Source organism: Dermacentor andersoni, chromosome 1 (assembly GCF_023375885.2).
Source record: "Dermacentor andersoni chromosome 1, qqDerAnde1_hic_scaffold, whole genome shotgun sequence".
In the NCBI taxonomy this organism is placed as follows: Eukaryota; Metazoa; Arthropoda; class Arachnida; order Ixodida; family Ixodidae; genus Dermacentor; species Dermacentor andersoni.
Window position 1 is genome coordinate 146,885,301 of NC_092814.1, and position 18,782 is coordinate 146,904,082.

General features: G+C 49.0%; 1 protein-coding gene across 1 annotated transcript in view; it reads left to right on the top strand.

Annotated features, from left to right (window-relative positions):
- Nucleotides 1-492: 492 nt before the first annotated feature.
- The window catches only part of LOC126544847 (N-acetylgalactosamine-6-sulfatase-like), a 51,452-nt gene continuing 33,162 nt past the window's right edge, over nt 493-18,782 (top strand). The window contains exons 1-2 of the mRNA XM_050192360.3: nt 493-786; nt 6,943-7,066. Coding sequence (XP_050048317.1) covers nt 673-786; nt 6,943-7,066 — 238 coding nt within the window. The 5' untranslated portion in view covers nt 493-672. The remainder of the gene's footprint in view (nt 787-6,942; nt 7,067-18,782) is intronic.

Sequence of the window (18,782 nt, forward strand, 5' to 3'; positions counted from 1 at the left end):
GCTCTAAGTCGGGACTTCTGAAGGAATGTTTCCATACCAAATAGCACATGCCCAGTTGCACATACCCAGCGGGCCAAGTTGTATAATCAGCAAGACAGCAGCTAACAAGAGAGCAGACTGGTGGGCTAGTTGGTACTGCATAACTCGAGGCCAAAGCGCAAAAAAAAAAGAAAAAAAGAAAACATGCACACGAGTACAAGAGATGGAAACGAAGACACAGTACTATGTCTTCGTTTCGTTCTTTTGTCCTCGTGTTGTTTTTTTCACTTTGCCTGAAGTTAAGCAGCTAACAGCCAGCAGTCGCAAGGGGGGGGGGGGGGGGGGGGTCGCAAAGAAAGCCTCGCTTTGAAAGATATCATTGTTGTAATGTTTTGGTGCTATCTGGGTTGGCTTCCTGCCGAACCGCACTAATAGGCGCGACAAGAAAAATCGAGAGAAAAATAAAAAAAATAATGCGCGTGTATGGGTAACTTATCGCGTGTTAGACTGATACCAGCTGTAGGAAAGGAGATGAGCCGGATGGCGGTTCGCATCACAGATATATTCGTCGTCCGAGACACGACTTCCCTAGCACGTGAGACTGGACGCTATTTGTTGGGCCTGAGTCCCACGTACTTCTAGGGGAAGGTTTACGTCCAAGGGTAGCCTGGCTACGACTTCGTGCCGTGGGCGATGCGACCGGAGAAGAATGCTATTCGAGCATTATGCCTGTGCCTCGTGGTCTTGGAGACGGCGCAGTGTTCCTGGGAAGCCAGACCGAACTTTGTCGTCATGGTGATGGACGACGTAAGTGACCTTCATCTCTTTGTCCAAGCAAACGAAATCTCCTTAGTCTCAGGCTATGGGACCTCCTCCTGTATATAAAACCCATCAAAAAATGTACACCTCCATTGCCCAAAAGAAAAACAGAAAAGAAAAAAGAACTGAAATCTGAAGCCGCTTTTAAAAAGCTCGCGTTCATCTAAACAGCAGAAAAGCACTTTGTGGCGCCGCCATGCATCTGCCCTTGGCAGAAATCAAACCTGCTTATATCTTGTAATTGCCGCATTTTTTATGTGCTCATTTTGCTATCATGTAGGACGATATATGCAATCCTAAATGGCGCCTTGTGGACTTGTAAAAGCTATCGCTGTGTCTTGCGGTCTTGGCAAAGCTAAGCGTGAGAACGGACAGTGTAATTATGGCAGGACTTCAGTAAAGCACTCGACAGGATAAGATATACTTTATTCTTCTCACCTCGCCCAGCAGAACGACGCATTTGACTGTATCTACGAGGCTGAAAAACCTGGAAATATTCTCACGCCATCGACACGCTCGCACTTACAAGCTTCCTTTAAACGAAAGTAAGGACAGCATACCAACGTTCTTCTAACATGTGTTAATAAAAAGTTAGAATTAAATACGTTGCTAATAAAGTTAATAGAAAGTTGGAAAGAGTTCTAAAGAAGGTAAAGATGTGTTTTGTATGGGACATAATAGCAGTTAAAACGCAGTGCTTATATGAAAAGGATGAGTAGATTTTATTGAAGAGAAAGGAGGATAGGTCGACCTGGAGAGCATGTATCTAGCCTGCTACTCCTCATTGGGGTAAGAGGAAGTGAGGGATACAGGGAAAGGTAGGTGGCATGTGATTATATGTTCATCATCTTCATCAGCCTGGTTACGCCCACTGCAGGGCAAAGGTCTCTCCCATACTTCTACAACTACCCCGGTCATGTACTAATTGTGGCCATGTTGTCCCTGCAAACTTCTTTATCTCATCCGCCCACCTAACTTTTTGCCGTCCCCTGCTACGCTTCCCTTCCCTTGGAATCCAGTCCGTAACACTTAATGACCATCGGTTATCTTCCCTTCTCATTACATGTCCTGCCCATGCCCATTTCTTTTTCTTGATTTCAACTAAGATGTCATTAACTCGCGTTTGTTCCCTCACCCAATCTGCTCTTATCTTATCCTGCTCTCCTTAATTTAAGTAGAACCATTTTCATAAGCCTCCAGGTTTCTGCCCCGTACGTGAGTACTGGTAAGACACAGCTGTTATACACTTTTCTCTTGAGGGATAATGGCAACCTGCTATTCATGATCTGAGAATGCCAGCCAAACGCACCCCAGCCCATTCTTATTCTTCTGATTATTTCAGTCTCATGATCCGGATCCGCAGTCACTACCTGTCCTAAGTAGATGTATTCCCTTACCACTTCCAGTGCGTCGCTACCTATCGTAAACTGCTGTTCTCTTCCGAGACTGTTAAACATTACTTTAGTTTTCTGCAGATTAATTTTTAGACCCACCCTTCTGCTTTGCCCCTCCAGGTCAGTGATCATGAATTGCAATTGGTCTCCTGAGTTACTAAGCAAGGCAATATCATCAGCGAATCGCAAGTTACTAAGGCATTCTCCATGAACTCTTATTCCCAATTCTTCCCAGTTCTCCCCAATTCTTCCCAATCCAGGTCTCTGAATACCTCCTGTAAACACGCTGTGAATAGCAATAGAGAGATCGTATCTCCCTGCCTGACGCCTTTTTTTTATTGGGATTTTGTTGCTTTCTTTATGGAGGACCACGGTGGCTGTGTAGCCGCTATAGATATCTTTCAGTATTTTTACATGCGGCTCATCTACACCCTGATTCCGTAATGCCTCCATGACTGCTGAGGTTTCGACTGAGTCAAACGCTTTCTCGTAATCAATGAAAGCTATATATAAGGGCTGGTTATATTCCGCACATTTCTCTATCACCTGATTGATAGTGTGAATATGGTCTATTGTTGAGTAGCCTTTACGGAATCCTGCCTGGTCCTTTGGTTGACGGAAGTCTAAGGTATTCCTGATTCTATTTGCAATTACCTTAGTAAATACTTTGTAGGCAACGGACAGTAAGCTGATCGGTTTATAATTTTTCAAGTCTTTGGTGTCCCCTTTCTTATGGATTAGGATTATGTTAGCGTTCTTCCAGGATTCCGGTACGCTCTAAGTCGCGAGGCATTGCGTATACAGGGTGGCCAGTTTTTCTACAACAATCTGGCCACCATCCTTCAACAAATCTGCTGTTACCTGATCCTCCCCAGCTGCCTTCCCCCTTTGCATAGCTCCCAAGGCTTTCTTTACTTCTTCTGGCGTTATTTGGGGGATTTCAAATTCCTCTAGACTGTTCTCTCTTCCATTATCGTCGTGGGTGCCACTGGTACTGTATACTCACGACGATAATGGAAGAGAGAATAGAAGAGAGAATGGATAATGGAAGAGCGAATTATATGTTACAATGAGCTATATAAATCTTAAAGGGTTAACGGTGCACACAGACGGGAACAGAGTGAGGGACAACAGGACATAGCACTGTTACCTCTTGTTCCTCACTCTGTTCTCGTCTGTGTGCGCTGTTAACCCTTTAAGATGCTTTAAAAACTAGCCCACTAAGCCATCCTTATGAGCTATATATATATATACACGTTTTCCAATACGCGGGCGGGTGCGCGCTTTAGACACACTACACGCAGGAGTAATTTTGTCCACACAAAACGTTATCCTGCAAACACATTATTCGCACTGTCTTCACGTCTCACAGGTCCTAGAGACGACCGTCTAAGCCACATAGAAAGTTCAAGAGTGATTTTATGGTGCGTTGGGCATGGTCAACTCTTCTCCACGCGCCTAAAGTCTTATGAAAAGGGGCGAAAGTTTAAGCAGTCAACACTAGGCTTAGATGTCCTTCGCTCGGCCGCATATTAAGGGCACACGCAAAGTATGTGAGCTATTGTCTCGGGAGTGTGATAGACGCCACAGTCAGGGTTCCGTGCTCGTCCAGTTTTCTGAAGGTATCGGCGAGTATACGCCACATCTAGCCGCAAACGATGGATGGTTGTTTCCTGACCTCTTCAACCGAAGTGGAAGCCGATATCACAACCCAGCGTCAAGTCTCTGAAGACGCTCTTGCCGATGTTAGGGGTTGTCCTAGTGCCGCGCCATAGAGGTTTTGATGGAGTTATGGAGTGAGGCCTTCAGCCTTCAGCGAGGATAGGCGCTCTTGGGCAGCCCAGAATTCAACGACGAAACCCTGGCCGTCCAGAGTGCCCGCGATCGGGCCGTCGAGCTCGGCTTGGCGGTCCTTACGTGGGACTAGCCGGGTGGCGCGGGGTCTCCCCTGCGTCTTCTCTGGACCGAATAAAGTTATTTCACTCACTGACTCACTCACTCGCTTCTGCGGTGCAGTCGGTGAATATGCACTACTAATTTTAATGCGATTAGCATTTTAGGGTACTTAGATATCTATCTATCTATCTATCTATCTATCTATCTATCTATCTATCTATCTATCTATCTATCTATCTATCTATCTATCTATCTATCTATCTATCTATCTATCTATCTATCTATCTATCTATCTATCTATCTATCTATCTATCTATCTATCCGTATTCCCAGCCAACTTGGGTCTTGGGTCTCTGGGTAGTCCATGGTCTAATGGGTAGAGCATCGGGCTGCTGTGCTGGAGGAACCGGGTTCGAAACCAACCATCGGACCAGCTTACCAGCTTGGCTCACTGGCTATGTGCCGTTCTTCAATAATGAAACTGTTTCACGCCTACTTGGCTCACTGAATATGTGCCACTGGGTATGTGCCACTCTCCAATAATCCTCTTTGACGCCAACTAGGGTCACTGGGTATGTGGCACTCGATATGTGCCGCCCTTCGATTAACTCCTTTGACGTCGTGTGGCTCACATGCTTCAACGAAGAAAAAAACATTTAACAATTCTACGGCGCTAGGCGGAATCAAACGCGCTTCACATATATTCAGATAAGTCTGTATGAATATACACACACGCGCACGCGCAGACTTCGCGGCAGCACCGCTAGATGGCGCAGAGTGTCCCGATGTAAACGCGGGATAGGATCCCGGCTGTACACACTTCTCAAACATGACGCGCTTCGGCGATGACATAGGGTGTGTCGCCACATTGCTTCAATTCTAATCGCATTGAGCGGAAGACGCGCGGTCCGACACGGCGTTCGACGCGTCGGAACGGCAGCCGGAACCGAGGCGTTTTGCCGTGTCGAAGCGCCGGATTGGACGCCCGGCGTGCGACAATCTGGGCAGATTTTCATCATCCGACGCGTCCGACAAGCGCACAGTCGTTTGGCTGCAGCCAATGACAGCGCGGCTGGCGCGTGACGTTCTCTGACGTTCCCACAACATAGGCGGCGCCGGCGGGCTGGTTCCTCGCGGCTTTGTTTTTCCTTTCTTTGCCGGCTACAATACCTTTCTAACACGCAATAGTTACCATTTCAGCAAACTTATCCCCAACGTGTGCCTGTTCTGCAAAACAGCGCCTAGTACATCGGGAGCCGCGATGCGAGGTTATTTCGCATGTAGACAGCACACATCGACTGTCTGAGAGAGGCTGTTTGCTTGGCTTGCACGTTTGCCCTTCACATCGACAGCCTCGAGTGAACCAATCGTATTTAATTACAGGCAACATAAGTGTACACTGTTAATCCTGTTGGCAAAAAAAAAAAGAAGGCGATGCTTACGGTACTTACTCCCTAATGAGAAATTTGAGCTCAGCTCTATACGTGTTTTCATTTCGCGATATAGTGGCTGGCGCGGACAGTCTCTCCCGTGCAGCACGTTGCAAACTGAGCGAAGTGTGACGCGACTGCCTAGCCAATCTGGGATCGCGAGAGCCAGCACGTGCGTGACGCGTGGGCGCGAGTCACAGCAGCAGCCACGGCCGACAGACCTCCCAGACTCTGGCACCATCTCGTAGCCATCGTCACCGCACTACGCTTTTCTTCTCACCCTTTCGCCATACCCTCCTCCGCTTTCCGCCTCATGGTTCCACTGCACCCTCCTCCTCTGCTTTCCTCCTCGCGTTTTTTTTTAAGTATCCCGCTCCGCGTTCGCTTTCATCTTTCGCTGTGCTCGTTCGCTCGGTTACGCCGACGCTCGGCGCAGGAACGGGCGCCTAAGAGTTGTGCTCTATTAAGCGCCCTTCGATGAGCCCAGACTGGATCGCAAGCGCCGTCGACCGCGGCGTCCGTCAAGCTAGGCTTACCGGCCCTTTTCCTGGGTGTCAGCGGGTCCGTCAGTGGACAACGCGCCGTTGTGAAGGGTTTTGTCACTCGCAAAGGCATGATCTTATTGACAGTTTACGTAAAGCGAAGCAGCATTGTGCAAAGTTGTTTATTTTGTATTTCTCGACGAGAATATGAGGTCTTCCGAGCGTACAAGCTGTGGCGTTGGATCTGGGCGGAGCTTACGCGCCGCTCATTCGTTCGGATGCACGTCCCTTGTAACCTGGATCGTCGTATGCCGCATACTGGATCGGACGCAGAATCGCAGCGTGTGTCTCCTACTTTAACATCGACATTCGTCGTTATATGGTTTCTGCCGGAATTTTCGATGCGAAGGCATCAAATGGCCCATTGAGCGAAAAAGCCGGCGTCTGTTGTCTGGACAACGGCACCTCATTTCCCATTGGCTGCGAAGCTACGTCCCGAGCGCGCCCCGACAGAGCAGGACGAGCGAAAGGGGACGCCTGCTGCCGCTATCGCGTGCCAGGTGTTGCGTGAGGGGAGAGGGCATCGGCGTAACGCCACTCGCTCTGGAAGCCTGTGTTATCCGCGCGCTCCTTGTCCGCGTGAGCTCTCGCCTGCGTTGTAACTCGCGCGATTAGTAAATCGCGCTAAACACGAGTACAAACTAGCTTCGCAATTTTGACAGCTTTCACTGCGTGGAACTGGCGTTACTTTTTTTTTTTACTCTAGCGCAGAAAGATCGAAAATACCACACCATTCGTTTTGAAGGGAAACTATCGTTTGAAAGAAAACTTACGATTGTCTTGCTGGGGAAAGTTTATTGAAGACGGAGCTCGCCGTTGCGTCTTCAGCCTCTCTTGATGGGTGAAAATTGCTCACGCAGAAAGTTTCTTCTTCTCCTTCAGATGGGCTGGGGAGACCTCGGTGTCTTCGGTCAGCCCGCCAGAGAGACTCCCAACCTGGACGAGATGGCATCCGAGGGAATCCTCTTCACCGACTTCTACGCCGCCAGCCCAGTCTGCTCGCCATGTGGGTGAAGGAAAAACTTTCATGTTTCTTATTCTCGTCGAAAAGTAATTATCCGGTTGATCACGTGAGGCGTTATAAGAATCTCCGAATACCTCGCGCGCCACGATCATGACCTCCTGAAACTGCTGAAAGTTTCCAATGATGTGTACGTGTTGTTGGCGTTCATTCATCTTCTCTCTCTCTCTCTCTATATATATATATATATATATATATATATATAAATATATAACCGGCTTGTATACGCCGTCGACGACTTCGCGCCGACGGCGAACGGGTGACAAGCGGTGACAGAGGTATAGCGTCTTCAAGACGCGCGGAGGAAATCTTACGCTGACTTGCACTATAAGGTGGCTTAAGGATGAGCTTCTTTCAATTACGTTTTTACTCTTACATAATACTTTCTTACTCGATTAGTCGTGGCGTATGTTGAAGAAATCTGTCACGCCGCTTATTAGATCCCTAGACACTCTTGAAAGATGTTATATATATATATATATATATATATACGCTATACCTCTGTCACCGCTTGTCAACTGTTCGCCGTCGGGGCCAAGTCGTCGACGGCGTATACAAGCCGGTTGGTCGGTCCGTACTCAAGCGAACACAGCGAAGGAGTCAGAGTCGGGAGATAGAGAGAAAAAAAGTTTATCTACTGACGACGATAGACAAATTAAAACAAAGCAAGAACACTAACACACAGACACTTAATATAGATCAATGGTGAAGACAACAGAAATATGACGAACAGTTAACAGTAAATATAGAAATTAACACTACACAAAACACACTTAACGGTGGTCAACTAAACAGAGTTCAAAAGAAAACAAATGATGGGATACGCATGGCCGGGCAGCAGCAGCAAGTCCATAGAGCGTGGAGTGATCGACGGCAGAGCTTTCCCGAAGAACGCTGGCAAGCCGATCTCGTTGCGGTGGATGCGATTGCTGGGCTGGGTTTCCTGGAAGTCTAGGTCTGACGTCTTCCCTCGAGCAGGTTGAGCTAACTTGAGGGGAACTACCGTGAGCTTCGTTGCAGACGTTGGCTTGTCGTCTCTTACGTCAACTAGTAACTCGCAGTTCAGACGCGGCTAGGCGGCCCAGGCGATACTGGACGGCACTAGCTCCTTGACGCTTCTCAGCAGAATATAAGCTTAGCTTCTAGACTGCTTAGCTCGGTCTAAAACCTGCGTTTAAGTAACTTCTCCTTACCCTAGTTCCCTGTGTCGCGGAAAGGCAGATATTGGTGACGATCCAATCAAGTTCACCCAATTGTATCCCGGCTCGAGACATTCCCGGACACTCGAATTTTTTCGTTCTGGTTTTAGCTTCGTTTTACTGAAAAAAACTGGTATTTCGTTTCTGCTCCGGAACGGAAAAAAAATGATCCGTAACGGTTCATAACGGCTTTTGTTTGCATGCAAAAATGTTCTAAGCAGTGTAACGATAAAAACATAGTATTTATTTTTCTCAATAACTGAATTATGAAATCATGCTCAGTGCCTTAAGTCAAGGCACTGAGCATGAGCTCAGAAGCAGCACGTCATCGAGTGTACTCGCCGAAATGCGACACCGCTGTTCCGATAAAACAAACTTAAACGAACGATAAAACTTTGGTAATAAAGTGTCGTACCCGTAGAGAATGAAACGATAAGCTCTTCAGCGAGCACACCCTGGATTTTCCTACGGTGCCGATCTGCTATAGTGTCCCGAGCGAAAGGCTTATCTTCGTGGAGCTCTCGACCGGCGATCGCTCGCGCTATCCGTGCCTGAGACACGCGCTAATACTGACGTTGCCTGGCATCGTTTGTTTCGGATTGCTGACTTTCCCCTGGAAGCGACAACCGATAAAAGGTATTTCGGTTTCACTCCGAGACAAAATAACGTTTCGGTTACGTTTTCGTTCCGGTCAAAGAATATCGTTTTGTTTTTGTTTTCGTTTCGTCCCGACACACTGCAGGCGTCAGTGATGAATATCTTCGAGCTTGGTTGGGTTCTGCCTGGTGGGTGATTCACTAAACGGCAGAGCGAGCGGCTGCGGAGTAGGGTGCTTCCATGCACATTAGAGGCCGCTTGCGTCCCCTAACCTAAGACTCTCTATTGTCCATGTCTCGATACCACGTTCCTCCGTACAGGGCGGTGACACACGTCCAGTTGCGCCGCCATATTGTGACGTAACACGTAAGGCGCGCTACAACGGGGATTTAGGTTTTTGCGCTCGCTGACAGTGCAAAAATTTCGAATATTCGCACTTTGTACGATTATGTGCATATGCGGAGAGTTTTCATTTTTCCGGGGGGGGGGGGAGCTTGGGCCCAACCAGCTTATATATATATATATATATATATATATATATATATATATATATATATATATATATAATGTGTGTGTGGGTGGGTGGGTGTGTGTGTGTGATAATTTCATTGTGCTAGGTTGCTTTGGGCAAAGGGTAAGCAGTTTCATTTTGGCAAAAGAAGATGAAAAGAATTGAAAGGTGGCAGGCAAGTTTATCGGTCTAGTACTGCGGCAACAACAAATGCCTGCATCGCGAGTTTCGGGCTTGCGTACTAAACGCCTTGAATGCATCGAGCTGGCCATAGTTTTGTTTTAACTGACCACAATGCATTTATCCTGCGTATGTAGTAAAGAGTACCAGCTAATTCTCATAGAGAAGATGCTTGGTCACCGACTTCCTCCCAGTAAGATTTGGAGTGTGGTCAGTAGTCTTGCACGCCAGGCCAACTGAAACATTTCGCCACTTTTTATTTACATTAAATCAAACCCTACATATCTTAGTCCGATATTTCACAAGTGTCTGTGCGCTTGGTAGAGCAAACGGACCTCCTTCCTGATGGATATTTATTAGCAATGGGCGCGAACGGGTAGCAGTCACAAGCGTTCGGCGAAGGACAGCAATCACGAGATCATGCCGGTAGCGATGGTGCTGTGGTACGGGCAGGCTACTCTTCTTCGTTACAATCGCCCTCCGCAGACCATTTTCGTGACGCCACTGCGAAGAGTAAGGAGAGCAAAGGGCAGCGGGGAACATCGGCCGCGAATGAACACCTCAGAGGACGTAAAGAGAACAGTGCCATCAGAAATAGCGGCACACGACACAGGCACAAGCAGGGAAGTGCGTGGAGGGACGGCATTGTCTTCGGACACAAGCAGTTTAACACTAGAAGGGCCGTTTTCGATAGTCTCAAGGTCGGGAAGTGCAGAAAGTTCCAGTTCGGCGTGACAACAGTCAATAACGGCGTTATTATTTGCAAGGAAGTCCCAGCCTAATATAATGTCATGGGAACACGAGGGCAGCACGACGAATTCGACGGTATACAGCAGTCCTTGAATGAAGACGCGAGCAGTGCAGGCAGCGAGAGGCGTTATATTTTGAGCGTTCGCGCTTCGATGGGAGAAGTCGGAGAGAGGCGTCAAAACTTTTCGTAATGTGCGGCAGAGTTCGGCGGAAATTACGGATACGGCGGCTCCTGCATCTACAAGTGCCAGGACGGCGATTCCTTCGACAGAGACTTAAATTACGTTGGCTGGAGAGGGACGAGGACTTGGGCATTGCGACGTGGAAGCAGTTCGTGCCTAGGGAACTGCGGCCATCAGTTTTCCTGCTCGGTGGACAGGGACGGCGCCGCATCAGAGAAAGCGAGCGACGACGGGGAGATCGTGAGCGGCGGGTAGACGCGGTTGGGCGGTCAGGGGAAAAGGAAGACGTAGGAAGGCTGGAAGGCGAAGAGGAAAACGGAGCGGCGAAAGGTGGCGCTCGCCGGATGTTCCGAAGACCTAGCTACACTAGAAAACACAGTGTACACAGACGCGGTCGTATACCCATGGGACCGCAACACTAGAATGTTTAGAGTCGCTGCAGCAGTGGTGAACCACACGGGAGAACCAATTAGCTGCGCGACCCTGAGAAGCTGTACGGTACCGGAGGGGGAAGAAGTCGCCGTAGCTCTAGCGGTGGCTGAAGGTTACCGCAGGAACAAATCTCTGATAATTCTAACAGACTCCAAAGCAACATGCAGGAACTAGGTACATACAAGGCACAGTTAGTAAGGAAGCACTGAGAATCCTCCTCGAAACAGAGCCTCCTAACAAAAACATAAAACATAGGATCTTCTGGATACCGGCACACACCGGGATAGAGGGCAACTCAAGGGTGGACAGCCTAGTTCGCGAACTCACGCACCGAGCAGGGCAGTCGGAAACCCTAGAGGCCCCCTTAACGGTGGAGCCGACGTATGCAGAAATACTTAACCACTACAGAGGAAGTAGACTTAAATACCCTCCCCCCCCCAACACACACACATCGCTCACACAACACGAGGCAGTCAGCTGGCGAAGACTGCAAGCAGGCACGTTCTTCAACCTGCACACACTACACAAAATGTTCCCTACCCAGTACAGGGATACATGTCCGTGGTGCGGGGCAACCCCCACGTTATACCACATCACGTGGGAATGCAAGCGTAATTTCGCATTCCATAAAGTAAATAACCCAAGCACGGAACAATGGGAGAGTCTGCTCACCAGCAGCGAGCTCGCAGCCCAACGGGCAATTGTGCAGCACGCATGCGAGGCAGCAAGACTCAGCGGTGCCCTGGAATAGGGGCGCCGTGCTAAGAACGGCCAGCTGCAGTGCAAGTTTGCCACCCAGTTACAACTATGGCGGCAACATTCCGGTGCTGTTAAGAACGGCCAGCTGCAGTGCAAGTTTGCCACCCAGTTACAACTATACAGCATCAAGCATGAGTACATCCTCAAAACAATAGAAGACATTGGACTCGGGTTGAGGATGTTTAAATACATCAAATCCTTTCTTGAAGCACGCACGGCGATGATAAAGGTCGGAGACACAAACTCGGAAGTGGTTCAGCTCGGAGATCGAGGAACCCCCCAAGGATCGGTGATCTCTCCCGTCCTTTTCAACCTGTGCATGATTGGTCTGTCCAGAAAGCTGGGCAACATTAAGGGCATTGACCATACCATTTATGCTGATGATCTCACTGTATGGTGTGCTGGTGGCAGTGAAGGGCAGATACAGGACGCACTGACTGAAGCGATCAAGACGGTGGAAGAATACCTGAGACCCACTGGACTCAGGTGGTCCCCACATAAATCGGAGTTGCTACTTTATAGACGTGAAAAAGGGGGCAGGCCTAAGGGCTGGAAACCTCTATCGGAAAGCAATATACACCTACATACAGAAAATGGTGCCAATATACCCAGAGTCAACGTGATCAGGGTACTAGGCTTTTTCATTGACGCAAACGGTGGAAACCATACGGAGGTCAAGAAAATCACCCTTAAAACGGATAACGCGTGCCGGATGATCAGACGCCTGGAAGGAAGACACAAGGGCATGAAAGAAGATAACCTCATCAGGTTAATCAACTCTTTCGTGCTCTGTCATATTTCATACGCCGCTGCCATGTACAACTGGACGCAGGTTCAACTCAAGAAGCTTGACTCAGCGATCAAGAAAGTTGTTAAAAGCGCATTGGGGCTCCCAATTCGAACCAGCACTGCAAAATTGCTCAAGTTAGGAATACACAACACGACCATGGAGATCGCGGAGGCTCAAGAAACATCACAAATAGCGAGACTATCTACAACCAGCACGGGAAGATCAATCCTGGACAAGATTATGATCAACCCGATTACGGATCCAGCACAGTACACTAAAGTGAATCAAGAATTCGCAGACAACATAATTGTCGCACCGCTACCCAGGAATATGCACCCAAAACATAACATCAACAGGAGAGTTGCGCGAGCCGCGTTAATCAAGAAAATGGATAAAGGGGGCAGAGGAGCCTGCTTTGTTGATTCGGCTGCTTACAACGATCGAACTAAGTTCGCGGCGGCAGTAGTGGATCATCAGGGCAATTGCACCAACTGCGCCACGGTCTACACTAGCAAACCTGAAGTCGCTGAACAAGTTGCCATTGCATTGGCACTAACAGACGATAGATTTACAGAAATTTATAGCGACTCGAAAACAGCTATTAGAGCTTTCAATAGGGGAAAAATTGCCCCACAGGCTGCGAAAATAATTAACAAAAGGCAAACAAATGTTACGCGTTTCATTTATTGGTTCCCTGCGCACCTTGGTTCACTTGATGGTATTCCTGTCAATCCAAATGAATCGGCCAACAGCGTCGCCCGCGACCTTACAGACCGGGCCGCTTCTACATATGGTTTTGATTCTGCTGGATTGGAGAACTTACAGAGAGATACCCTCATTACATACAATGAAATTACAAAACATTACTACATGGGAAGGAGGGAGTTTCCACCCCCTCACTATAGACTAAACAGAGCACAAGCAGTTACACTTAGGCAATTACAAACAGAGTCTTATTATTCACCTGCACAAATAAAGGAATGGTATGACATTGCAGACATGAATATTATATGCAAAGCATGCAAAAAGGAGATATGCACGCTTGAACATATGCTCTGGGAGTGTGGGTCGCTCGGCCCTGGCATTTCCCGGAATCGGTTTTTAGGAATGATAAGATCTCCAGATCATATCCCTCAAGTCCTGGCTGTCCAGTACGCCCGTGATAGGGCTAGGAGGCTTGACCTCCCGGTCCCAACATGGGACTAGCCAGGCGGGTGGCAACACCTTGTACAGGACAAGAATAAAGTTTTTTCCTCCTCCTCCTCCTCCTCCACAACTATGGCGGGAACATTCCGGGAGCGTCGCCGCTAACTTCTAGCCACAGCGTGACTAAATCGATTTTGTGTCGGGGAACAATATGGGCATCCCCCACTCTCCATCGCTTCAGCTAGGATGCGTTCGATGAAGCAGGCTTTGTGCTGAAACCGCCACCAACCTCTAGCCTCATCGCCGTTGTGACGGGATGAGTTCGGCGGGCCAACTATTGTTCCCAAACTCCCCAACGCGCTACCCGGAACGGCTCCGAGTTCTACGGGGCCCCTCTGACGTCGGCTCCGGACATTCGAACGTGTGTGCATTTGTGTGTGTAGACCGTCCTGCGGGGAGGCGGCTAGTTTGCGATGACGAAACGAACGTTCGCATCACCTTGTATCGGGAGAGGACCGAGTGTTTAAAAACCGCTGTTGTGCGGCTGCTCAGGTCACTCTCTCTCAAGCAGTCATGTTAGACTGATGTACTTTCTCAAACAGTCATGTTAGACTGATATAAATACTGTAAATAAACCCATATTCCTCGTTCTCGATGAGAAGCAGTCCTTCCCTTCATCAACGTCCTCAGCGTGGATAAGTTGGACGACGGCATGGGCCAGCTACCTTCTAATTCATGCCCGACTCCAATCTTGACAACGGATCACGAGCGATGGGATTGAGCCCCCAATCCTGACAGCCGACCTTGTGAAGCGGCCAGGACTCAAGACATGAAGACACCGGCCCACCGCCAATCTCTCTGAGATATAGAGCAGTAAAGTTTTTCCATTCCATTCCGAAGAGGAAGCATGCAACGACGACAATGGCGCGCTACGTGACCAGCACCACCACAAGCAAAACATATTGGGCGGTCATCGAAGGTGCGCCACTGGTGGGGGTAACGTCCGAGTCGTGGTTGAGGATTCGGAAAATGCTGTCGGTCAGGTAGCGGCATAGGAGGAAAATGCTGTCGTTCGTGAAGCGGCATAGATGGCGGCAAAAATGTCGGTGGTCGATGCATAGAGGGCGGCAAAGGCGTTTGGGGACGAGATCGGGAAACTGCTTCAGCGTAAGTGAGAGGTGCCGTGACTGGTGTCTGCTCAGCGGCTGGAGGAACGGCTTGAGATACTTGCTCTTGAATGAAGTCGTGGATCGTAGGATGCAAAGCAGGTGGTGGTTCTTGGACAGAAGATATCAAAGATAGCTGGCGGGCGACCTCTGCGCGAACGAATTCCTGAATTTTTACGAACAGACCAGCATGGTTGTCGTCGACTCCGAGGCTTGACAGAGAGTCGGCGGGCGGGGTGGGACGTCGGGTGTGAAGACGTTGCCTGAGCAATTCGTGGTAACTCTGGCACAATTCTATCATTTCAGCGACAGTGTGAGGACTCTTCGATAATAACATTTGAAACGCGTCGTCCTGAATACCCTTCATGATATGTTTGATCTTCTCCTCCTCTGACATCGACGCATTCACCCGTCTGCAAAGGTCGACAATGTCTTCAATGTAGCTCGGGAAGTTCTCTCCGGCCTCTTGGGATCGTGTGCGCAAACGTTGTTCTGCACGAAGCTTTCTTACTGCTGGCCGACCAAAAACTTGGGTAAAGTTGGTCTTGAAGACCAACCACGAAGTGAGGTCGGCTTCATGGTTTAGAAACCATAGTTTCGCAACGTCCGTAAGATAGAATGCGACGTTTCTTAGCTTGGTAACATCGTCCCACTGGTTATGGGCACTCACTCGCTCATAAGACGAGATCCAATCTTAACGTCTTTGCCATCTGTGCCGGAGAAGATAGGGGGATCTCGCTGACGCAAGGCACCGGCACAAACCAAGGTGGCCGGCGCCGTTGGAGGAGCTGGAGGAGTGCGTGCGTCGTTGGGCATGATGGGGGGTAGAGTGCGACTCCGAAGTTCCAGGGTGGTCGAAACCCAGCACCTCCACCACTTGCTAAGAGATTTATTAGCAACGGGCGCGAACGGGTAGCAGTCACAAGCGTTCGGCGAAGGACAGCAACCACGAGCTCATGCCGGTAGCGATGGTGCTGTGGTACAGGCAGGCTACTCTTCTTCGTTACAATATATATATTGTAAAGGGGGATTTATTCGGCTAGTAGAGCAGCAGCGACAGACTCAGCACCAGCAGGTAGGGCGCAGCCAGCGAACGAACTGGGTACGAGCCACGCGATGGCAACGGGGCTTTTAAGCCTGCCGATCTTCTTCGTCACAGTCACCGCCGGAATTGAAGAGTAGCCATCCTGGCAACCTAGGAAGAGGTGGGCGGATCGTAATACGGCTTCAGCCGGTCAATGTGCACAGTCTCTCGCCCCCTACGATGCAGATCGGGAGATGGCGATACGGGTTCGACCACGTAGTTCACTGGTGATGTTTGTGCAACCACGCGGTAGGGCCCGTGGTACTTCGGGAGGAGCTTGGACGAAAGGCCAGGAGCAGCAACAGGCGGGACCCAAAGCCGCACGAGTGAGTCGACGGGGAAGGGGTGAGGGGGAGGATTGAGGTCATGGCGTTCTTTTTGGCGGCACTGTTGAGCAGACGTCAAAGAACGGGCGAGTTGTCGGCATTTCTCGGCGTGCTCAACCGCAGAAACAGCTGAGCATTCAGGAGGGTCCGGTCCGTACGGGAGAACCGTATCAATGGTGCTGGAGGGATGGCGGCCGTAAAGCAGAAAGAATGGTGAGAATCCGGTAGTGGCTTGAGAGGCAGTGTTATAGGCGTATGTGACGAACGGAAGTACAAGGTCCCAGTTGGAGTGGTCAGATGCAACATACATTGATAGCATGTCACCAAGAGTTCTGTTGAATCGTTCTGTTAAGCCATTGGTCTGTGGATGATAAGCAGTAGTAGTGCGGTGAATAATTTGGCATTCAGATAGGAGTGACTGCAGGACATCCGAGAGGAATACGCGGCCCCGATCGCTCAACAGTTCACGAGCTGCGCCATGGCGGAGAACGAAGTTGTTTAGAATGAACGAGGCGATGTCTTTTGCTGATGCAGCAGGCAAGGCGGCGGTTTCAGCATACCGTGTCAAATGATCTACGACCACAACAATCCATCGGTTGCCAGCGCTAGTAGATGGAAGAGGCCCGTATATATCAATGCCGACACGGTCAAATGGCTGAGCTGGGCAGGGAAGTGGTTGGAGAGGTGCGGTGGTGAGATGCGGGACACATTTGCGTCGCTGGCAGGCAATGCAGGAGCGCACGTATTTGTGGACGAAGGTGTACATCCCTCGTCAATAATATTGTAGGCGAAGCCGTGTGTAAGTTTTTGACACTCCGCCGTGACCTACCTGCTGGTGCTGAGTTTGTCGCTGCTGCTCTACGAGCCGAATAAACCCCCCTTTACAATTGGTGTAGGTGCTGGGTACGAGCCACGCGATGGCAACGGGGCTTTTCAGTCTGCCGATCTTTTTCGTCACAATATACATAATTCTTGCACTTCCAGAAACTTCGTGTGACCTCGAAGAATTGAGCGCTGAAGTGACGGCGTTATATGAGTATATACCAGACCTCATAGTAGGAGACAGTTTAATTTCACAGTCTGAGTGCCAATTTCACGCCTCTCGGAGTTGTAATCTTTCTTCGTGTAATTGTCACATGCTTGGTTATCATTAATACTGCTTCGCCTTTCCGGTGAAAATGCAGCCTCTCTCTTCTTTTTCTGAGAGTCCGAGTATGATTGCTGCTGCGCATGACTGCTGTTGATTCTGATTTCGAGTGAATCCGGCTTCGCCTCATTTCTGTAACTTAGTGAACTACACAGTGTTCCCCCACTATCACGTACCAAGACTTAAAAAAGAGCAGTTGCGTTACTCGAAGAAAACCTAGTGCATATTGTTTCCAGTACACTGGAGTATCCGCCAGTAATTCTTTCGTTACTGAGATTTAATTCGGTAAATGCAAGTAATTATCAAACTGGAGAAGTACTGTCCTAATCTTCAAAGTGTTAATGAGGCATTTGTAGGCACCCCAAAATGACATCTAACTGCGGTGTTTTCAGCGACGTACTACTTGTGTACAATTTTTACGGCTTGTAAAGAAACCTCACAAAGTATGAAAAATACTACGTGGGTGCGCTCCCACCCGCATCATGAAGCAGCGCCCTCAAATACGCTGAGTGAAAGCAACTGCATTGCCTGTCACAAACCCGAAGAGACAGCCCATCAACTTGATAAGGGTATGGAAGGAACACCGACAGCAGGTTTCGCGTCCTTGCAGCTACCTTCCTCTCTACATCACACTTATTATCCGTCTCTCAAGACCGACTGATCACATTGATAACAAAAGCCCCTTGATAACGCGGCTGAAGCGCCGCTCTGACCACGCACGAAATGCGAAAAGCAATGTAACAGGCATAGAGGATTTCAAACTCTCGGCTTTGCTCGCACCGCATCGAAAGAGTGCGCGCGAAACTATATTTTGTGCCAGAAATTTGCTTCAGACCGAAGCCAAATTAAAGCGACCGTCTTTATTTCATGAAAGTGTATACGTGCTGCCAAAACAGGTTCGTGTCAAAAAATACCGGGAAGCGACCAACGTTTAGAGGAAAGGCAAAACCGATGCGTTCAACAAAGTAAATATCCTACTTCAAAACGAGCCGAATTGGCAATCAGGAGGTCTGCACACACAAAAAAAGAACATATGATTTCAGTGTGTCCTTATCATCTATGAATTCGTAAGCCCCGTTGAACACAAGCTGCTGCCTATAGAGGACGTATTCGAGTGGGTCTCCTTCTGCAGCTACGCAGTACTGAGTCCGCTTTATCACATCTTCAGTGGCTTTCTTGATGACCGACGCCGGAATTCTACGGCAGACATCCGTCATCCTTCCCTTGAACTAATGCGACGTCAGTCTCGATCATGTAAGCACGATCTTTCATATAACCCCAAAGAAAGAAATCGAGTAGAGAGAGGTCAGGTGACCTAGCCGGCCAATATACAGCCCGTGCTTTCCAATCTATTGCACATGAAAAGTCGCATCCAGCTAGTTTCGTGCTTGGCTGCAGCTGTGTGCGGCTGCCCAATCTGGCTTATACCACA